The sequence below is a fragment of the Artemia franciscana genome, unplaced genomic scaffold (genome assembly GCF_032884065.1).
Source record: "Artemia franciscana unplaced genomic scaffold, ASM3288406v1 Scaffold_1013, whole genome shotgun sequence".
Taxonomy (NCBI): domain Eukaryota; kingdom Metazoa; phylum Arthropoda; class Branchiopoda; order Anostraca; family Artemiidae; genus Artemia; species Artemia franciscana.
This window is the reverse complement of record NW_027062723.1, coordinates 245696-269988: the sequence shown is the minus strand read 5'-3', so window position 1 is coordinate 269988 and position 24293 is coordinate 245696. Positions and strand designations below refer to the sequence as shown.

The window sequence follows — 24293 nt, the reverse complement described above, 5'->3', positions numbered from 1 at the left end:
TATGTAATCTTATTGATAGAAATGGTTCTACTGAAAGGTAAAAAGAAAATTTCTGATCTGGTCAGTGTTAATGCCAAATGGAAAGTCTTGGTGACTTTTCATCACTATTTGATGAGAGCACAGCAAACGGCAGAGAGTGAAAAACAGACCACCTGAAAAAAAAATTACTGCTTGCTGTTTTTTTTTTTTTTGTAATTTTCTGTACGCGGACAAGTAGCCATTGTAAATTGCTTTCGTGACAAAGGGGACTTAGCTTAAAAGGAAGAACATGAGTATATCCAAAATCATGATTTGTACGCTGTTGAGATAGGAGCATTTCAGTGACAGATCGGAATGCTATTTCTTCAAAGTGATCGAGGATCCTTAGAGTTTTAATTCAGCCTTATCATTTTGAATTTTTGTCAAATTTTGGGCTAAATTGACGACTTCTAAAGAAGCGTAGAAAATAAAATTGGCAACTACTCTGGTGTATTAAAGATTTGCTTGATCTTTACGAGTTCTTATCTACGTGTTTTGGGTTGATCTATTTGTCAAATCACTTACGCACCACAATCCTGGAGGAAGCAGGAAAGAGAAATCCTGAGAAGGAGAAAGCAGGGTCGAAAATATCAAAAATGCACTTTTTTTACTGACTAGCCAGCTTTCTTATATACTAATACTACCGTTTATATCGGAGGACACGTGGTCAGTGACGGTACTCCTAGGTATCAAGACTGCAGATTAAATTTGGTGAGGTTAGCAATAGACGGAAAAGTAGCCCTTTTGAGGATCCCATTAACCCTTAACAGTAGTTTTGTGTCAAAATCATGAAAGAATTACTTGAAAATTTGTCTTTTTTTGTTTTTGTTGTCCTTTATAAGTTTTTTAGTAAAATCTTTTTATTACCAAATAATAATTGAGATAAAATTAGATAGTATTGCCCACCGAATAGAAAACGTCTCATAGCAGCGATGAACGATTACAGACATATTTCCTCTTGGTTTCCACAATCCTTCCGGTTTTGCCTTATTTTCCTTCTTCTCTGTATTTGAGGCCGGTTATATATCTGATAGTAGGTAGTTGCTTTGGGAAGCTATGTCTGCGCTAATTTTTAAGCGGTGTTAACTTCTTATGCCCATTCCCATGTCAAATCCAAAAGCTGACAATTTTTGTTGATTAGTAATCAAAAACCTTTATTGATTCCTGCGTTATAATTTGCGTAGTTGCGAAATGTTATTTTGAGGTATATATATATATATATATATATATATATATATATATATATATATATATATATATATATATATATATATATATATATATATATATATATATATATATATATATATATACATATATATATATATATATATATATATTATTACATAATTGTAGATTTTTTTGCGGATGTCCTCGAATCTGAATTTTCGTTTCCTCCTTAGATGAACCGGCTAGGCTTCAATTTTGAAGTACCTGGGGTATGAATTTGCAGAGGTAATGGAAGTTAAATCACATAGAAGTAATAATTTATAAACTGTCTTTGGCAAGCATTATTTTAAAATATTCTTTATCCAGACTTGCGTGCTAGGAGCACCAGAACGTGCAATCGATACATATTCACTTTCACTAAAATCAGACGTGACTAACCTCAAAATGACGAATTTCAACCGTATCTTAAAAAAAAATGAAAAGTTCCTTCTTTTTTCTAAACCTTTTTACTGGTGTAACTTTTTTTACTCCCTAATTTATTTCTGAACATAATTTAGTATTTTGAATGACTGCAATAAGATTGCTTGAGGATGAAAACTATATAAATATATGGAAAGTATGAAATGTTTCAGATGGGAATAAATAAAACAAACTCATCAATGTTGAATTGTCGGTAATATAAGTTCATGCTCTTTTTCATGAATTTATTCTATTAAATAATGTTTATTTTCTAAAACTAAAAGATAACACACCATAGATTTTTTTTTCTGCTTGGGGCTCACAGAAAGCAGAATTTTTTTTTGGCTTGGGACTCGCACAACTTAGAATGGACAGAATATGCAGTTACCCCCCACTTTCTTTTATTTCTATTTGTTGCTCCCTTTTTTACTTCGCATTTCTTTTTTTACAATTTTTGAAGTTTCTAAGGATAAGCGTATTTGAAGTTTGAATCCGAAAGTTTCATGAGTGCAGCCTTCTTTTGATTGTACATTGTGTTTTTCCTCTTTGGCAAGTCGTCAAATATTGGGGTAACCCCAGCAAAATATCATACGAGACAGCCTTATGAGTAGATAGGTGTTTTTAAGGACTGTGAGTGATTTGCGCTGATTTGGGTGAAAATTGTATTTATAACATATATTTTGTACCTTCGTCTTTATATGTCGATTTTTTAGTGCTTATTGTGACTTATGTGAGTTCCCTACAAAGGGATAAATCTTGTACTAACTTCTTTTCAGATTGCGAGTTTAACTGCTACTATTTGTTGTCGCAATTTGTTATTTCATGCTCAGGCCAAATAAAGCCTTTGTATATCTGCTTTTGTCTTTACTCTAAATAATTTCTATAGATTTTGTAGGCCTATTCCCATTAATCAAACAGTTCGTGGTAACGAACTGTAGTAAGGAGCGACCCGGCTCAATAGTAACCAAAACTCTAAAAAATGGAATTTTGATGCCAATAGTTACATCAAAAGAATCGCATTTTAATCGTGATTTTAAATATATAAATTTCTTCAAGATTAGTCTTACCCGTCAAAAGTTACGAGCCTGAGAAAATTTGCCTCATTTTAGAAAATAGGGGGAAATACCCCCTAAAAGTCATGCGATCTTAACGAAAACCATCAGATTCAGTGTATCAGAGAACCTTATTGTAGAAGTTTCAAGCCCTTATCGACAAAAATGTAGAATTTCGCATTTTTTGCCAGAAGACAAATCACGGATGCGTGTTTATTTGTTTTTATGTTTGTTTTTTTCCCCAGGGGTGATCGTATCGACTCAGTGGTCCTAGAATGTCGCGAAAGGGCTCATTCTAACGGAAATTAAAAATTATAGTGCCCTTTTTAAGTGACCAAAAAAATTGGAGGGCACCTAGGCCCCCTCCCACGCTCATTTTTTCCCCAAAATCGCCGGATCAAAATTCTGAGATAGCCATTTTATTCACCATAGTCGAAAAACCTAATAACTATGTGTTTGGGGATGACTTACTCCCCCATAGTCCCCGTGGGAGAGGCTGCAAATTACAAACTTTGACCTGTGTTTACATATAGTAATGGTTACTGGGAAGTATACAGACGTTTTCAGGGGGATTTTTTTGGTTTGGGGGGAGATTTGACGGGGGGGCTACGTGGGAGGATCTTTCCATGGAGGAACTTCTCATGGGGGAAGAGACTTTCAATGGAGGGGGCGCAGGATTTTCTAGCATTATTTAAAAACAACAATGAAAAAATAAATATGAAAAGTTTTTTCTACTGATATTGAGGAGCAGCATTAATACTTAAAACGAACAGAAATTATTACGCATATGAGGGGTTTACCTCCTCGTAAAACCTCGCTCTTTACGCTAAATTATTTTTGGTAATTTCAACTATTTATTCTACGGCCTGTGTGATTCAGGGGTCATTCTTAAGGAATTGGGACAAAATTTAAGCTTTAATATAAAGAGCGAGGTATCGACGAGGGGTGAGCCCCCTGATATACGCAATAAAACATACGAATATAGATGTTCGCTACATAAGTTAATTCGTAAGTTACGTATATTTTTTACTTATGAAAACGTTATTAAAATTTAAAAGTTATAGTTGCCTTTTTATGTAATCAAAAAATTGGAGGGCAACTAGGCCTCCTCTCTCGCTCCTTTTTTCTCAAAATCCTCCAAATAACTATGAAAAACCCATTTAGTCCAAAAAAATTAATATGCAAATTTCGTTTTAATTATTTATGCGCGGAGAGCCAAGATCAAAAATTGCATTAATTTAAAAACGTCTAGAAATTAAACAAAAAAAAAGTTTTTTTAAATGAAAGTAAGGAGCGACATTAAAACTTAAAACGAACAGAAATTACTCCGTATATGGAAGGGGCTTTTCGTCCTCAGCGCCTCGCTCTTTACGCTAAAGTTTTTTTTAAATTTTTAAGAAGTCGAGTTAAGAGAAAGAGTCAAACTAATGTCGCTATTACTTTCATTTAGAAAAACTTGTTTTTTTTTTGTTTAATAAGGTAATTAAGGCCTTCCAATGTAATACTACTATTAGCAACTTATCGCAGCACAAAGCCACCCGAATTCATCACTGAGCACAATTTCAAGTTTTTTTAGACGGGTTTGAACCACAGTCTCCAGAGTTTCCAAGTTAGACATTATACATTACGCCTGTGATTCCCAACACAGGGCATACGCCCCACTGGTGGGGCATGGGAATATTTTGGTGGGTCATGGGCAGGACGTACACCTTTCGACTGACAACACTCTAGAGCCCGAATAAAATAAAATATTTTTCTTGTAAATGACGTGACATTCACATATTTTTAAAGAGCAAACAAATAATTTTTAAAGAACAAAAATATTTTTATTTTTAAAGAACAAGTGATAGTATTGTAACGGCGCCCTCCATTGTAAGAAGGTGTTGCATACAGAAAAAAATTCATTCGCATAAAATACACCTAGAGGACAACTCGGAAAAAGGTACCAAGTTAATGGCCTTTTAAACTACCTTCAGGTGAATACGCGTTATATTCAGGGTAATAAAATTTAAACATAACGAGGGGGGCATCAAGATTTTAAGAATGCCGAGATGGGACATGGTGCAAAATCGGTTGGGAACCGCTGCACTACGCTATCACAAGGCTCTTATTATATTGCTACTGGAGACTACTAATACTAACAGCTCATCGTCGTACACACTTGGCTATGATCTAGCGAAAAACCCCGTCAGTTACTTGACTAGATTACTCCAGGGTTCACCATTCCCTGAGGGAAAGGGCCATTGAAAGGCAGATTTTAACCGCACTTTCCAGAGTTTCTAGGCGTGGTTTCGTTCATTGAAATTAGCTCAAAAAGACGCATCTCAGTAAGCCAAATTTTTGGGCATTCTATATTTTAGTGTTTCTGCATGAGGCTAATAATCTTATTCATGACTGAATCATTTGGGAGTGAGATACGCCCTTTTATAACAAGAAGTAAAAGTGACTCGGGCTTTCAATATCACATATTTCTGCAATAAAAGGGAATCACATTTCTGTACAATAGCAATTTTTGTGCTAAATGAACCGCAAATGATTATCAGCCTTGTTGTATGGACCGGCAACGTCTACAAATAGTCAGACAACTAATCAACTAAATTAAACGAAATTTAGCGTTATTATTTCTCGAGAGTTGCTTCAAAATAAACTCGAGAAACTTTTTTTGGGGAGTTTAAATTAGTTTCAAATGGTACTGAACTCTTTACTGGCTTCTCTAGATAAAACTCTTAGCAATGAGCGTTTTAACGGGCATCTATGACACCTGTTTAAGGTATATCTTATTTTGTTAGTTTTTTGGATCACCAAATTGAAGCATGACTTTTCTATCATAGTCAAAACAGTATCATTGACTTGGCAAAAGTTAAAGCATTTCTTATTATATTATCTTCTTTCCTGAATGGTCATATAGAACGTATAGTTACTGAAAGTTGGGGAAACACTTAATCAATCGTAAATTCAAGTTATAGTGCCCTTTTAAGAGTCAATATCAATCGAAGGTAACATAACACCTCATCTCACCCTCAACTCCATATGGCATGAAATAAGAGTTTAAAAATAGCCATTTTAATCTGACCGATCAAAAGGTAAAAGAAATTGCCTATATTGAGATCGTACAGCCCCACGGGGAAGGGCTGCAAATGATATAAACACTCTGTATGAAGTTATTGCAAGGATTTTCAAGCTATATGATTGAGGATTTGCGTGTATCGTATTTATCGTATTTACTTTAGTATTAACTTTACTTTAGTAAGTATTATCGTATTTACTTTAGGAAAGTAATCAGAGAAATAAATCACTCTGAATTTATTTTTTAAACAGGAAATGTATTTTGATTCTAAAACAGCAAGTAATAGCTGTGAAATACAGGATTTAGGTTATTCAACAATGGAGACATGAAAAGATTGCCTTCATAATGTAACCAAAAACGGCTATCTTTACGTTCCACAAATATTTCTATTTCTACCCTTAAACCAAACACAACATGTCATATTTGTGGACCAATATTATTTTGTATATCTATGAATGTATAAAGCAAGTTCAAAATTGTAAACGAGTAGAAGTTTGCCAGAAAAGCTTGATTAACAGCAAAGGCTATATCCAAGATTTTGTTTGGGGGGAGGGGGGCAGGAAAGAAGCAAATTTTGTTGATATGCATTTTGTTACTTTTTTTTACGAGTCGGACAGAATTTCAGGGGAGGTCGAACCCGGTATACACCCCCTCCTCCTCCTGGATATGGCCTTGTTAACAGCTCTTGGCACTAGCCATATTGTACTGTTGATATTAGGCAGCTCTTAAGAACTGCTTATGATGATAAAGCCGACAAAAAGTACGGAATAGTTATGCAGCATGTCAAAATTTCAAAATTTTGACAAAATTTCAAAAATTCAAAAAATTTTTGAGGAAATGTCAAAATTTCCTCCTTTGCAGCAGTTTTGCCTACTTCATTTAAATAAGCTCCCATTCAGGACAATATAATGTCAGCGCCAAATGCGATTCCCTAGTGGCAACAATTTAATAAAACTAATCAAAATAAGGAAACACATTTACTTTTCCACGTTAATTTGAAAAAAAAAACACAAAGTTTTTTCAGTTCCCTTCAAATATATTCAACTTTTTTGCGCTGACTTAATAAGAGGAGATGTGTCACCCATTCGTCATTTTCCCCCTAGCCTCATCGTATAAAAAAGACGATTGAAGCAAGTTGAGCTCATTTGATTGTAAATATAAAGTTCTAGCTCCCTTTTTAAGGGCCAGCGGGAACTAAACCACCCTATCAGCGCTTCCAAAAGTTCTACAAGGCATTAGAGCAGAATGTAAAAATTGTATTTTTGATGGAAAAACTAAAGATGTGAACAAAGTGGCCCAAAGGGTGAAATAAGCTGGACCATACCAGTGTACTAGAACCCGGGCCCTGAATTATGCAAATAGCCACCCAACCCTCCATTTAAAGTAATGGCTTCATAGGTTTAATGTGCAAGAAACAATTAGACACTGGTGGAAAATACATTTTAATTTGAGTAATTTTAACTTCGAAATAATTCATCCCCACCAATACCGATCAAAATGCTTGATTTATCTGGATTGGCTGGTTTAAGGGGATTTCTTAAAAATATAGTAACTGTTAATATCTTTATTTCCTTCTTATGCTCTACTAATTTGTATAAAAGTAAGTAAAAACTTCACAAAAGTAAGCTAAAGCGGCCTCTTCGCCATGAGCATTTGTGAATCAGCGCCCCTGATTATAATTATCAAAATTTAGCTGTTATTCATCTAGATTCAGTTTTTAGATTGTGAATGTCACTTACTTAAATAACAGACGTTTTATTGAATATTGATATATTGTGTGAACATTATCAGGCGTGGCCATTGTCTCCCCTGGACCCCCCTTTGGATTAAAAAAAATATTTTTATATGTTTGTTGAATTTTATTATGCCTGGCAAGGTGGGTAGGAGAGGAAAAGGAGCTGGAGAAAAATGGTTGCCAGGGAAGGTAAGGGTGGGCAGGGGCTAAGGCGGTATTGGGAGGTTAGGGTGGGGAGGAGTAGTTGAGTATTGAAGAGTGATTGAGACTGGATTTGCTTATTATTATCATTATTTTATATTTGTATTTATCTACTGTTATTTTTAATTCAATTATTTATTGATTTATTAGTTTTTTCTTATTATTCATTTTTGATTTATTTATAATAGGTTTAAGAAAATAGTTAATGTTTAAGTAAATAGTTCAGTTAATTGGTTAGTAGTTACTTGGACTTTCGCACGACCGCAAATCCTCATAGGTTTTTTCCAGCGAGAAAGTGTTGTTTAATTTATTTATTTGTTTGTGAATGTGGAATAATAAACTTGTGAACTTATGAACTTTGATGAGTTTTTCGAGCTTGTCTCCCCATAGGCCTATGTCATTTATATATATATATATATATATATATATATATATGTATGTGCGATTAATAAATAAATAAATGAACTTGAAAAAAATGAAAATGAACTCATTGAAAAAAAAAAGAAAAATAAAATTGCTCCATGCTACAAGTACTAGTGAACTGATCACAAACCTGTTTACCGTTTCAGTTAGAGTAAAACACTGATTTTTTAAATGTCAAATTCCTTGTGTATTAAACTTCTAAGTTTTAACAAGCTAACACTAATCTTAACAAATAATATCCCTTCACTAGCTTCAATTGTATCGTACACTAAATCATTCAAACCATCCAAGCTGTACCTGCTCGAAGATGACTCTAGGATTTTGAATCTGTTTTTATTATATACCTGCTCACTGTTGCCATGACTTAGACAATGATATCGACTCATCGATTCAGTCAGTCTGTATAATTTGATTCCATTATGTTCTATACGGTTCACAAGCTCATCATCTTCACCGCCACATCCCCAAAAAGTGTTTGCATAGCCATTCAGTTTTTGGAATGTTCGGGGAGAAATTGAAAGAACTCCGCCAATATATCTTTTATAAGGAAGTGTATAATTAGTCACAGACAGGCGACTAGACAAATGAATGATTCCTGACTTGATGCAATCATATCCAACTGAAGTATGTTCGGACAACATATCCAGATCGTGAAATATCAAACACGTAAAATTATCATATTTCTGTATCTCTTTGTATCCGATGTTCAATAAAGAACCGCGATTGAACAGGAGATCATCACTCTGTTCAATAATAAATATTTGATAATTCCTTTTTTGCCTCTGTAGAAAATTATGCATATGACGCAAAAATATGGACAAATTTTCAGGTCTATTTCTATAAGGAACAATTATAGCAACTTTTATTTCACGTTTACAATCAATTGGAGCCCAGCCACCACGATGTGGTTTGCCTTTGAGGTGTTGTGCTACCTCTTTCATCACTACAGCTTTCGTATTAACCTCTATTCCTTCAGATACGTTTCTAGTTATGCAACGTCTAGCACCTGTGTAATTATTTTTACCAATTGAATATTTGTCACTTGCGATTTCTGTTAAAAAAGTGAATTTCACTAAAGTCACTATTGATATCAAAGCAAATATGCGTGCAATTACTCGCCTTTTACCCAATGTTTTTGCAAATCTGCTATTTAAATAGCAAGCTTCCATTACGTGTATTTTTCACCAGTACAGAATAGACTAAATTGAACGTCTGCATTCAAAACAAGCAACAACAAAAAAACTAACGGTAGTAGACTGCTTTGCTTTTTTGATATGGTACGCTACCCATAATTACTTGACTTACAAGTGAAATTGTTGCTTAACGTGAATTAGCTGAAAATAATAATAATTTGTACAGGAATGTATCCAGGATTTTTTTTTTCGGGAGGGAGCACAAAATGATTTTTCTGGGTTGGGGGGATACAAAAAAACTTTAAAAAATTCATTAAAAATTTGCTTATACTCATTTTTTTTACGTTTTCTCGAGTCTGACAAAAATTTGTTGTTGTTTTTTTTTGGGGGGGACTCTCTGGCCCCCTAGATATGGCCTTGAGCTTGTGCAATATACGTTTGTGATTTTCGATTTATCCAGGGGAGATAATATAGCATGGAGGATCCAGTAGAGTCGGACCAAATTCAGAAACATTTTGAGATGTATCCTCCCGAAGTTAAGTGGTTAAAGCTGAGTCCTTACTTTATGACATTCGATACAACCTTGTAAAACAATAAATGCTTATAACTGCGATGGTATTTCCCGATAGAATTTTATTTTTCTCTCTTTAGATGGGCCAACTGCCTTTAGATAGCCTCATCAATACCCCGCTCTTTACACTAAAGTTTGACTTTCTCTCAACTCTAATTTATAGAACAGTAAAAAACTTTAGCGTAAAGAGCGGGGAGTTGATGAAGAAGCAGTCCCTTTCATATACGAATTAATTTCTGTTCGTTTTAAGTTTTAATGTCGCTCCTTACTTTCAGTTAAAAAAAACTGTTTTTTTTTTTTTTTATTTGATTTCTGAACATTTTTGAATCAATGCATATTTTGATTTTGGCTCTCCGCAGATGAATAATTAAAACGAAATTTGCATATTTGTTTTTTTGGATAAATGGCTTTCTCATAGTTTTGATCGAAAGATTTCGAGAAAAAAAGAGCGGGGGAGGAGGCCTAGTTGCCTTCTAATTCTTTGGCTACTTAAAGGGCAACTAGAACTTTTAATTTTTACGAACGTTTTTATTAGTAAAAAATATATACGTAACTTACAAATTAGCTTACGTAACGAACTTCTGTATTCTCATGTTTTTATTACGTATATGAGGGGGTTCATCCCCTCGTCAGTACCTCGCTCTTTACGCTAAAGCTAAAATTGTGTCCCAATTCCTTAAGAACAATTCCTTTTGAATCACAAAAGCCGTAGAATAAACAGTTAAAATTACTAAAAATGCTTTAGAGTAAAGCGCGAGGTTTTAGGAGGAGGTGAGCCCCTCATATGCGTAATAATTTCTGTTCGTTTTAAGTTTTAATGCTGATCCTTACTTTCAGTTGAAAAAACTTCTTCATATCTATTTCTTCATTGTTTTTTTTTTAATAATGATAGAAAATCCTGCGCTCCCTTCATGGAAATTTTCTTTCCCCATGACAAATTTCTCCATGGAATGTTCCCCCAACATATCCCCTCTTCTCAACCCCTCCCTCCAACCAAAAAATCCTCCTGAAAACGTTTGTACACTTCCCAATAACCATTACTATATGTAGGCACTGGTCAAAGTTTGTAACTTGTAGCCCCTCCCACAGGGACTGTGGAGGAGTAAGTCGTCCCCAAAGACATAGTTATAAGGTTGACTACGCTGAATAAAATGGCTATCTCAGAATTTTGATCCGGTGACTTTGGGAAAATAATTAGCGTGGGAGGGGGCCTAGGTGCCCTCCAATTTTTTGGTCACTTAAAAAAGGCACTAGAACTTTTCATTTCCGTTAGAATGAACCCTCTCGCAACATTCTAGGATCACTGGGTCGATACGATGACCTCTGAAAAAAAAAAAAAAACGAATAAACACACATCCGTGATCTGCCCTCTGCCTCTGGCAAAAAATACATAATTCCACATTTTTGTAGACGTGTGTGATTGCCAGATAAGTGTCCGATTTTATCTTTTACAGATTATTAAGTGAGTGTTAGGTCCGTGGACCGCAAGAGGCACGCTCTGATGCGCTAAATCTGATGGAGTGATTTTCGTTAAGATTCTATGACTTTTAGGGGGTGTTTCCCCCTATTTTCTAAAATAAGGCAAATTTTCTCAGGCTCTTAATTTTTGATGGGTAATACTAAATTTGATGAAACTTATATATTTAAAATAAGCATTAAAATGCAATTCTTTTGATGTAGAAATTCCGTTTTTTAGAGTTTTGGTTACTATTGAGCCGGGTCGCTCCTTACCACAGTTCGTTACCACGAACTGTGTGATTGCCAGATAAGTGTTCGATTTTATCATTTACAGATTATTAAGTGAGTGTTAGGTCCGCGGACCGCATGAGGCACGTTCGAACGCACTAACTCATGTGCGTCACTACATCCACGCAAAAATTGATTAGCCACTAGTGTTGAAAATGAAAAACTTATAAGAGACAGATAGACCTTGTAAAGGTGTATGTCTTAATGTACATTTAAAAGAGGGCGACTTGTCTATCGTATCCTAAGTTAAGCCAAACTCGAAAATTGAGAACTGATGCGCAAACAAAGATGTTTATTTTAACGCTGCTTCTCATCATTTATTTTTTTTTTTACCAAGATTGGATTGGCCGGCGAAAAGTAATTTGCTTGAGAAAGTTCACTTTATTGCATAAACAGTAAAAAGACGCCTCCAAAGAGTTCTCAATAAAAATTTATACAAGTCAATTTATTACGTCAGAGAAGCTGTGCTCAATGCCCCCCTCAATCAATAAAAAATATCTTGTCTTCCGGTTGTTACTTTTTTTCAGAGATAATGACATCGAACCAATGGTCATAAAAAGGAGGAGGGAATTCAATCTAACGAGAATATTTGAGCCCAGTACTTTTTAAAGTAACAAGGTATATTACAAAACAAAACCTGCATTTGTATCCTAGAAAGACGATAATTTTGACTGAAACGACATTAAAAAAAGAAAGAAACAAAATGACTAAATGTATGCCTTGACTTCAGTTGAAATATTTTAATAAATGTATACCTTGAAATCAATTATACTTTGATTTCAGCAAACTGCCACTTGGTGGTGATTTTGCACCAAAGGAGAGAAACTAAATCCATACAAAATGAAAGCTTTGCATGAAGGCAATGGAGATTATCAAACAATTCGTGATAACGAACTGTAAGTAAGGAGCGACCCGGCTCAATAGTAACCAAAACTAAAAACTGGAATTTCGAATCCAATAGATATACCAAAAGAATCGGATTTTAATGCTAATTTCAATATATAAGTTTCATCAAGTTGATTCTTATTCCTTTCATATTTCCAAAATATCACAAGTGAATTTATTTTGTTGTAAATATGTAGTCATTTTAAGACGCGAGAAAAGGTTTTAAAAAATTAAGTAAAAAAAAGACAACAGAAATGTCACTGCAAAAGATTATTTCTCTAATAGGAAAGTCACGACTAGCATATATATATCATCTTCATTTAGTATTTAGAAAATATCACATGTAAATTTCTTTTGTTATAAGTACATTCAACGTCATTTTAAGACATGAAGAAAAGGTTGAAAAATTTCTAAGTTGAAAAAAAATCAAAAAATGAAAAATAGGGGAGGGGGGAAACCAGAAGTTAGGGAAGGGGTATAGGGGGCCCTTGGAGGTGCGACATAGATGACCATAAGTTCCCTCTTAAAAAAAGCGTTGATAGAAGGGGTTATTCCCATGAATATGCAGATACAAGCGGTTACACTATGCCTATGTTAATATGTGCTGTCAAGTAAAGTTCAATACTATATCATAAATTCTGTTAGTCCATTTGAAATCAAATAAAAAAGTTTACTTAAGTGGTCGTTCCTCTGATTACGCTGACTCGATCATTTAAATTCAAATAAACCCGTTTATTAAAGTGGTCATTCTTCTGATCCAGTGAAGTTTGAATATATGCAAATGAGATTCTCATGGGAGTATGCAAATGATGTATCAACTGTAGTATTTGGAATCAGGTTGCTAGATAAACCGGTTATGTAAATTATGTATCTGTTAGACCCATTGAGGCTATATCGATGGAATAAATTATCTATTTTTTGAAGTATAGGCGATATGTTCCTGTTGGAATATGTAAATGAGGTTCCGGCTGGAGTACGCAAATTATGTGGGCCGTTCGTATTTATAGAATATCTTTAAAGCCTCACGTGTGCTGGCCGGCCGTAGATGCCCTATACTACTTATTTTCAAGAGCAGATATACTTGAATGAAACTTTTTCCAAAGCACTGTTACACAAAAGTTAAATCTTAGGATAAAAGATCGGGGGTTAAAGGGTTTAATGGGGACCCATTAAGGTTAGCCCTAAGTAAGATATTAAAAACGAGCAGAAATTAAGTAAAAGTACGCAAGTATTATAAAAGGTCGACTTTTTCCCAGACAACTCTAAAACGAACGCTCTAACACAAGAACGATGCGGTAAAAAGTTTATTTGTTTTTATGACAATACCTCGAGAAGGGAAAGGTTTATTTATTCACAGTTCCTTTAAACAATGAAATTTCCGGTTTAAATATATAGAAAGCCAATTGGTAATGAAACCACTAGCTACCAAATAATGAAACCAAACAAACAAAAATAGACTGAATGATTAAGTCAAATTTTAAAGTAAATATTATTACTGAGAATGAACGACAGAAACTTAAAAAGAACAAAAACAAAAATGAGTAATCCAGTCAAACTGAAAACAACAGAATCTACCAAAAATAAGAGTTAGTACCACCCCATCAAATCAGTCACCTCAACACAGGTCCACAGACTTGACTGTCATCTCTATTTTGTATACTTGTCACTATCTACTTTTAACGTTAAGCAAAAAAAAAAAAAAACACAAATTTTTTGTATGTTTTCAAAGCAAAAATGAAATTATTATTCGACAGTCCCGGAAACCCATAAATTTTAACAGCTAGAAGTTTAGAAACTTAAACTGAATACACTTAAAACACTAAATAAAACATGTTATATTAAAAAAAATATTACCGCTATTGGTAATAATAAACAGAATACCAAAAAGACGAAGTCATTCCTTGTGAAAATAAACATAATTTGCATGAATTTAACAAGTTCATACTTTCTAAGTTAGCAATGCATTTCACGAAAGACGAAACTTTAAAGCGAATTTGCACTTTGTATTACAATGTTCGGCTTAGCTGTTTGCTCCAGAGACGTTGTCAGTATTCAGATCTCGAACTTAAACTTCATCGCCCAACTTTGGGTAAACTTTTAATGAGTTTGACCGTCTCAATACTCTTTCAATGTGGGAATCGGTTAGTATTTTCAACGACTTGTATGATCCCGTAGGATTTCAACGGAATTTGCATTTGCTTTCAACGCTTAATTAAGCAAGCCTATATTTTCCAAAGTTGGAAACAAAATCTTCTACCGAAGCCTATGTTTGAAGTTGGCCATTTCTAGTCCTATAATATGAGTTTAAATTGTTGTTTATCTTATATTCGAAATGGAATTATTGGCAGATCATAAATTTGTAGGTTCAGCTAAACTAGTTAAAATAATAAGCACAGAAATTTAAATAGGAATTTAATTTCTGAATGGAAATCCTATGTATAGGGGGTTCCAACTAAATTTGAAACCGAGGGAAAGTAGGTTTAGCCAGGTTTTTCAAGGGCTAAGAGGGCTTAGGTTTTATCCCAAAGAGAAAAAGAAACATTAATGTCCAATAGTTCCGTGTTAAGATAGTGTTTTAATTCCATTGGTTTATCTTTGTGACGTATTTTCGCAAGCCAATGACATTCCTTAAGCATAGATCAGAAAGGGAAGCAAAATAAACACGTCTCTAGATGAATGTGCATCAAATACTAGTGCTGAGTGACAAATATAGACTGAAAAAGAATTGTGATTTCAGGGGAGAGAAACAACTCAACGTATTTAGAACCTGATTTTCCTTTTGTGAGAAATATTAAGCCAATAAAAAGAACGAGCAGTTTCAAAGCCAAAGATAAGCCAAAGCCAAACCTGCTTCTTGAGCTGCAAAACGTCAATTTTCAAGTCAAATGCCGGCAAGTGCAAATTCTATTAGAGCCAGCGATTCGTCTAGGTCCAAAATCCTTCACAAGAGGTTTTGAGCCCCTCGTCTCAAAAACCACCCCGAAGTAAGAGGTGAATTTTGTATTTATTCTTAAAATGTCAGCTCATAGTAACATAAATGCTGCAGCGATTACCATGCTCTTTGATAAATTATCACCAGATGATTAGCCTTTTCAAGCAACAAAAAGATTTTACCACAGCAAATAGGCGTTTTCTGTCATTTTGTGCCACGCGACATCAGCTTTGGGCAAAATAGAGGCGGAACGCCAGGCAATACTAATTCTAAGATAGTCAATCGATTTGTCATGGTATAAAACCGTAAAAATAAGGCTCTCGCTCCTATATTGATAATAAAAAAAACAAGTTTTTTTTAAATGAAAGTAAGGAGCGACATTAAAACTTAAAACGAATAGAAATTACTCCGTACATGAAAGGGGCTTTTCCTTCTCAACGCCCAGCTCTTTATGCTAAAGTTTGACTCTTTCTCTTAACTCTACATTTTAAAACAGTAAAAAAGTTTAGCGTAAAGAGCGGGGCGTTGAGAAGGCAAAGCCCCTTTCATATACGGAGTAATTTCTGTTTGTTTTAAGTTTTAATGTCGTTCCTTACTTTCATTAAAAAAAACTTTTTTTTTATTTGATTTCTGAACGTTTTTGAATCAATGCATGTTTTGATTTTGGCTCTCCGCAGAGGAATAATTAAAACGAAATTTGTATATTTATTTTTTTGCTAAATGGCTTTCTCAGAATTTTGATCGAATGATTTTGAGAAAAAAGAGAGGGGGAGGCAGCCTAGTTGCCCTCCGATTTTCGGCTAATTAAAAAGGCAACTAGAAATTTTAATTTTTTACGAATCTTTTTATAAGTAAAAGATATGCGTAACTTATAAATTAGCTTACGTAAAGAACTTTTGTATTCTCAGGTTTTTATTACATACTAGCTGTTGGGGTGGCGCTTCGCGCCACCCCAAAACCTAGTTGGTGGGGGCGCTTCGCGCCCCCCCCCCGCACGTGTAAGTCGTTTCGCGCCATTGTAGTTGTGTCCCTCTGTACCACCTGTGATATATATATATATATATATATATATATATATATATATATATATATATATATATATATATATATATATATATATATATATATATATATATATATATATATATATATATATATATATATATACATATATATATATATATATATATATATATATATATATATATATACATATATATATATATATATATATATATATATATATATATATATATATATATATATATATATATATATATATATATATATATATATATATATATATATATATATATATATATATATATATATATATGTTTTTAACTATGTAAAACTTGCGAATGAACAACATTCTTCGCTGTCCCATTGTCTGTGCATATAAATAGATTGTCAGGTTTACTGACTCTTGAACATGCAACATATAATTGTCCATGGGAAAAACAATCCGTATTCAGATCTATACCTCATTATTCTAATGATTGCCTTTGAGCTTTGTTGATGGTGATTGCTAACTGAACATTCCCTGTGTCCCCGTAGTCATTTATATATCCCCCTATGCCCCCCGGCGTCCCCGTTGTAGTTGTGTCCCGGTCGTCATTTATATTCCCTGTGTCCCGGTCGTCATTTATATATCCCCCCTGTGCCACCGGCGTCCCCGTTGTAGTTGTGTCCCTGTGTCACGGTCGTCATTTATATTCCCTGTGTTCCGGTCTGTAATTTCATCAGTTGACAAACATGACGTCAGTCGACAAACAAGTTCATGACGACATACAGCTCAATCCTTATAATGACGTCAGTCGACAGACACACAAACAAACAACTTATTTATATATATATAGAAGATAGATAGATATGAGGGGGTTCACCCCCTCGTCAGTACCTCGCTCTTTACACTAAAGCGTAAATTTTGTCCCAATTCATTAAGAATGACCCCTGAATCACAAAAGCCGCAGAATAAATAGTTCAAATTACTAAAAATACTTTAGCATAAAGAGCGAGGTAATAGGAGGAGGTGCGCCCCTCATATGGGTAATAATTTCTGTTCGCTTTAAGTTTTCATGCTGCTGCTTATTTCCAGCTGAAAAAAAAAACTTTTTCATATTTATTTTTTCATTGTTTTTTTTTTAAGTAACGCTAGTAAATCCTGCGCTCCCTTCATGGAAATTTTCTTCCCCCATGACAAATTCCTCGATGAAAAGTTCCCCCAGCAAATCCCCCTCTTCTCAACCCCTGCCTTCAACCAAAAAAGGTCCTCCTGAAAACGCCTGTACACTTCCCAATAACCATTACTATATGTAAGCACTGGTCAAAGTTTTGAACTTGTAACCCCTCCCACGGGGACTGTGGGCGAGTAAGTCGTCCCCAAAGACATAGTTATAAGGTTTTTCGACTACGCTGAATAAAATGGCTATCTCAGAATTTTGATCCGTTGACTTTGGGAAAATAATTAGTGTGTGAGGGGGCCTAGGTGCCCTCCAATTTTTTTGGTCATTTAAACAGGGCACTAGAACTTTTCATTTCCGTTAGAATGAGTCCTCTCGCAACATTCTAGGACAACTGGGTCGATACGATCACCCCTGGGAAAAAAACAACAAAAAAACAAAAAAACAAATAAACACGCATCCGTGTTCTGCCTTCTGGCAAAAAATATAAAATTTCACATTTTTATAGATAGTAGTTTGAAACTTCTACAGTAGGGTTCTCTGATGCGCTGAATCTAATGGTGTGATTTTCGTTAAGATTCTATGACTTTTAGGGGGTGTTTCCCTCTATTTTCTAAAATAACACAAATTTTCTCAGGCTCGTAACTTTTGATGGGTAAGACTAAACTTGATGAAACTTTTATATTTAAAATAAGCACTAAAATGCGATACGTTTGATGTAGCTATTGGTACCGAAATTCCATTTTTTAGAGTTTTGGTTACTATTGAGCCGGGTCGCTCCTTACTACAGTTCGTTACCACGAACTGTTTGAAACAAGAAAAATCACAATTTTTCCAAGCATCTCAATTCCCAATCACTGACTCACGAGCATATCATTATTTATTTTAGTTTTTTTCTGTCAGAGCTTGGAGATTATAAAAAGACCTCAGAAAGATGTTCCACAGTTGGATGCTACCACATAGGCGGATCAGAGAGTGAACCAATTCTTTTTCTTTTAAAGAAAATGAATTTAAAGGATATTTACGAACTTGTAAATTGGTGACACACCGGGAACTAGCATAGAAGGGGTAAGAAACGAAATCGAAGAATTGTGTAAAAAAATTCAGAAAGAAGAAAAAATTAGTTTAAAAGTCCAACTGGCTCCACATATTATATCTCAAAAGAGGGGAGGGAAGATCAATGTGTAGTTCTATTATCAAAATGGAGACATTTCACAAACTTCGAGATATCAATGAAATTTTAGACCGTTGTATTAAGAAAATAAATAAGACCGCCGAGAAATATTCAGAAAATAGTCCTGGGTTTACGATAACAGCGATTGAAGGATTTGATTTGCACCTAGCATTTGCTGACTATAACTATCCCATTGGCGAAAAAGGGCTCAAAATCCCTGAACTCTTAAGGAATAAACAAGCTATTATTGATCTTAGAATTGAACAAGGAAATGGATGCTTTAAATGGAGAGTTTAAGCTAGTGGGCACCAAATTTTGTCGGATAATGCTACCAAGAAATGGCTTCCAGCTTTGAATGAAGCGGGGTTAGACGGGGAGGGGGCTTTCCTACTGTTTGGTTTAAATACTTTGAGGGAACATGACCTATTCGAATGAAAGATATTAAACTCTGGGAGATAGAAAACCCAACTGTAGTAATAAGCGTGCTTTTTTTATGAATCTAATGAAAAAAATATGTCCAATACGGGCCCCGTCTAATTTTAATGTAACATATTATCCCTTCTTATTGTACGTAGAAATGATAAACCGGATACTTTTCCCCAACAGTAAATCTCAGTAGACTTATTTCTAATAGGCAATATACTAGATATTTTGGGTTTATCACCTGGCCCCGACATCTAACGAGGGGAGATTAAAGGACCATTTGAAATATTGTTCCTCCTAGGCCTACAGGTAGAAGAAACGTTACCGTAAGATAAAGCGACGCTATAATTTAATCATAAAAAATTTTGCGGATAAAAAAATTTAGTTTAAATATAAAAATTTTGCGGATTTCGACTCAATAATTGAAAAAACCGAGGATCATTTAGGCCAGCACAAACCAGCAGCTTTCGGATAAGCTCTAGTCAAGTCAAATAGGGAATTGGTGAAATACTCGGAACATTTAGTGCCTTCTTGCAATATTGAGGGTTTAAAAGAACTTTTAAAAGATGCAGAAGTTTGCCTACACGAAACATATGAGACTAAGAGGGAAATGGTCATTACTGAAGGTGATAAAAAGAAAACAGACAGTAAAATGTGCTTTCATTTGTGAAGAACGTCTAGGAAAGGACTCAAAATCTATCAAGAAGCGTTCTGTAAAAGATCATTGTCATATTACAGGAAGTTTCAGAGGCATGGCCCACAATGTTTGTAATCCTGTATCAAACAGTTCGTGGTAACGAACTGTAGTAAGGAGCGACCCGGCTCAATAGTAAGCGAAACTCTAAAGAACGGAATTTCAATGCTAAAAGATATATCAAAAGAATCAGATTTTTATGCTGATTTTAAATATATAAGTTTCATCAAATTTAGTCTTGGTCATCAGAAGTTACGAGCCTGAGAAAATTTGCCTTATTTTAGAAAATAGGGGGTAACACCCCCTAAAAGTCATAGGATCTTAACGAAAATCCCACCATCGGAATCAGCGTATCAGAGAACCCTATAGAAAAAATTTCAAGGTCCAATCTACAAAAATGTGGAATTTCGTATTTTTTGCCAGAAGACAAATCACGGGTGAGTGTTTATTTGTTTTTTTCCTCAGGGGTCATCGTATCGACCAAGTGGTCCTAGAATGTCGCAAGAGGGCTCATTCTAATGGAAATGAAAAGTTCTAGTGCCCTTTTTAAGTGACCAAAAAAATTGGAGGGCACCTAGGCCCCCTCCCACGCTCATTTTTTTACGAAAGTCAACGGATAAAAATTTTGAGATAGCCATTTTGTTCCGCATAGTCTAAAACCATAATAACTATGTCTTTGGGGATGACGTACCCCCCACAGTCCCTGGGAGAGGGGCTGCAAGTTACAAACTTTGGCCAATGTTTACATACAGTAATGGTTACTGGGATGTGTACCGACGTTATCAGGGGGATTTTTTTGGTTTGGGTGTGGGGTTCAGGGGAGGGGGCTATATAGGAGGATCTTTTCTTGGAGGAATATTTCATGGGGGAAGAGAAATTCAATCAAAAGGGCGCAGGACTTTCTAGCATTACTATAAAAAAAACAAACAATGAAAATATAAACATGAAAAAGTTTTTTCAATTGAAAGTAACGAGAAGCATCAAAACTTAAAACGAACAGAGATTATTACGCATATGAGGGGTTCTAAAATTACTTTAGCATAAAGAGCGAGGTATTTAGGAGGAGATAAATACTTCACTCTTTATGCTAAAAATTTTTTAAGTAATTTCAACTATTTATTCTACGGCCTTTCTGATTCAGGGGTCATTCTTAAAGAATTGGGACAAAACAAGATTTAGTGTGAAGAGCGAGGTATAACGAGGGGACCAACCCCCTCATATATATAATCAAAAATATAAGAATATAAAAGTTTGTTACGTAAGTTAATTCTTAAGTTGCGTATTTTTTTACTAATAAAAACGTTCGTTAACAATTAAAAGATCTAGTTGCCTTTTTAAGTAACCGAAAAATTGGAGGACAACTAGGCCTCCTTCCCCACCCCTTATTTCTCAAAATCATCTGATCAAAACTAAGAGAAAGCCATTTAGCCAAAAAAAGAATTAATATGCAAATTTCATTTTAATAATTTATGTACGGAGACCCAAAATCAGACATGCATTAATTCAAAAACTTTCAGAAATTAAATAAAAAAAAAATAAGTTTTTTGAAATGAAAGTAAGGAGCGACATTAAAACTTAAAACGAACAGAAATTACTCCTTATATGAAAGGGGTTTTTCCTCCTCGACGCCCCGCTCCTTGCGCTAAAGTTTGATTCTTTCTCGCAACTCTACTTTTTAAAACAATAAAAAACTTTAGCGTAAAGAGCGGGGCGTCGAGGAGGAAAAACCCCTTTCATATAAGGAGTAATTTCTGTTCGTTTTAAGTTTTAATGTCGCTCCTTACTATCATTTCAAAAAACTTGTTTTTGTTATTTAATTACGTATCAAGCTTTATCTTCCTATCGGCTTCCTCAATCTTTACTATTATTAGGATTTTCAAAGATTGAGAACGTGAATTTTTAGTTTAAACCAATCACCAAGACTTGTGAGAGATATATGGCCCCTAAAAGTTTAATGGAAGAATGATAACGATACAAAATACACCGTGCAATTTTTTGATACTCTTAGTTTTTTACCGAAATCCTTAGAAAGTCTAGTAGAATCCCAACACAGTGAAAATCCCTTCAACTTTCCAACAATAAGACAAAAATTTCCTCCAGAAGAATAATTTTCCCTACTTACACGGAAAGACGTTTTTCCTACTCTTACCTGGACAGTTTTGAGAGGTTTTTGGAAAATACATTACCTTCAAAAGAAGCATTTTATAATGATTTGGTTCAAGAGCGACTTTCTGAGATGGATCTTGATTTAGCAAAAACAGTATGGAAAAAATTCAATTGTAAGAATCTGAAAGATTATACATCATTTTACCTTGCGTCTGATACACTTACGTTAGAATTACATTACATTATGTTTAACATTACATTAACATTACATTTTATTAACATGGAGTTTAGTGCCACCATTTTTGACCTTTATAAGCTTAAACCCAACTATTAATAAGTTCCCCTTCCTTTGCATATGACATAATGCTAGAAATGATGTAACCGAGCAAAATTGAACTGACTACAGATCAAGAAATATATCTTTTTGTAGAAAGAGCTATTTACAGTGGTTTAGTTCTCCATAACGATATGTATGTAAAGTGTGACCCTAAAGATAAAGAAAACCAACCTATGGACTCTGTCTAGACACAAATGCTCTTTATACACAATGCATGTCCCTGTTTCATACCCCATTGGGGGATTATAAGTTTTTAGACCCATCCGAATACCCCGATTTTAATACCGTTGAAGAGAATGGGGAATTTGGGTACTTTGTAGAAGTCAGCGGGGCTTTGAGAAACTGTGTATTATGAAGATTTCGTACACCCAATTTCGAGGGGAAAAATTTGGTTTGAGGATTTATCTCCTTATAATCAAAGACAGGTGAAAGAAGAAAAGGTGCCTTGGACATCTAGTGAAAGTTGGTTGCTTGTTTAAACTATAAAAGAAATATTATTTTATATTATTAAACTTGAAATGGGTCCTTAACCATGATTTTCGAGCTTTAAAAAGCTTCAAATATCCAGCCCTATATTGAACATTTTATGGAGAAAAGAGCTCCCACTTATTCAAAAACCAAAAGCGAGCTTCTTAAACTTTTCACTAATACTATCTTTGGCAAGTCAGTAGAGCAAGAGCGCAAACAAATGCGATGTGACATTATTACGGATTTACCTCAACGATCACAAATGACAAAAGATTTAAATTTCCAATGTTATACCATAATATTAGAAACATGGCTTTGATTTTTAGGAAAAAAGACATGTTTTCCTTAGAAAAAACGTTGCCGTTGTGGCAGGAATCCTTTCGACAAATTATACAAGCTAATTTCTATTAAGTTTAATTTTTAATTTCTGTCTTTACTTTTCACGGAAAAATTTAAATTTTGACGATTTTGTTTGATTTTTAATTGGACACAAATGGATAACAAACGCAACAAAGATTCTTCCCATGCAGAAAAATGACTTTCCTAGCTTTTCAAGGAAATGGATTTTCCTTGTTGTTCAAGCCAAGGGACTTTATCTTCATGTATGCCGTGTTCAGCCAAGGCAATTCTATTGCTGTACTTCGTGTTTCGATCCGACACCATTTTTAGGGGATTTTAAGGCTATTTTTTGGTTATATAGGCTGTGTTCATCTTTCACTTCAGGTTGTAACTACCGCAGCAACCACGATAGTCTTTTGGTGCAATTTACGAATTGTGAAGTTAAAAACGAAGAGACCCGAATCGCTGGGGAAAATACAATTTTTTTGAGTTGTTTCAGCACAAAAGAAAGAAGGACGCTGCATTAGTAACCGCCTGGTACCATCTTTATTTAAGTTATTCAGTGATATAACCCTGGGAATATTGTCGTCCACACAATTTTTTAAGATTTCCGAAAGAAAATAAATTAACACTAGATTAATCATTTTTATCTTTAATTGAGTAACTAACTTAAAAATACTAGAAAATGACTCGGTTACCTAATAATAAACGAGTGAGCTAGTCAAAGATTTCCCAACAGACCAAATAATATGTTTCATAATAAAGGATTTGCCAATGGGTAACCCACTGGGATCACAAGGTGTACAAGAATACTAGATTTCCATGGCTGGAGCCCTGCTGCATCCTTCTCTCTTGGTGTACCCGAAAGATTCCAGTGCCCCCACCCCTCCTGTATTTACACAGAGCGCAGCATGAAAAAAAAATTCGGGAAAAATATTCGTCCGTGATAGGAAAAAATTAACCTTAACAGGAAAATGCAAGTAAGTTATTAAAAAAAACAACATATATATAAACATATATATTCTAATGAGTAGATTCGTTTTGGAAGTTTCTAAAATTTGAGATTCTGCTCTTTTCTTAGTGACTATTGATAGTTTTCTAAAAGTGACTTGGTAGACAATGTTTCTTCATTGAACACTTTTGTATGTCTTCTCTTAACCCTTAACCTTAGCTTTCT

The 24293-nt window shown here is 34.5% G+C and overlaps 1 protein-coding gene across 1 annotated transcript; it reads right to left on the bottom strand.

Annotated features, from left to right (window-relative positions):
* Window positions 1–6528: 6528 nt before the first annotated feature.
* Window positions 6529–9313, bottom strand: LOC136042284 (beta-1,4-galactosyltransferase 5-like). The gene has a single exon (XM_065727237.1). The coding sequence runs from the start codon at window positions 9292–9294 to the stop codon at window positions 8293–8295; it is 1002 nt and encodes a 333-aa protein (XP_065583309.1). The 5' UTR covers window positions 9295–9313; the 3' UTR covers window positions 6529–8292.
* Between the last annotated feature and the right edge of the window lie 14980 nt (window positions 9314–24293).

What these genes read in the sequence shown, in the direction of transcription:
- LOC136042284 (XM_065727237.1), bottom strand. Translation starts at nt 9,294, where the DNA reads ATGGAAGCTTGCTATTTAAATAGCAGATTTGCAAAAACATTGGGTAAA.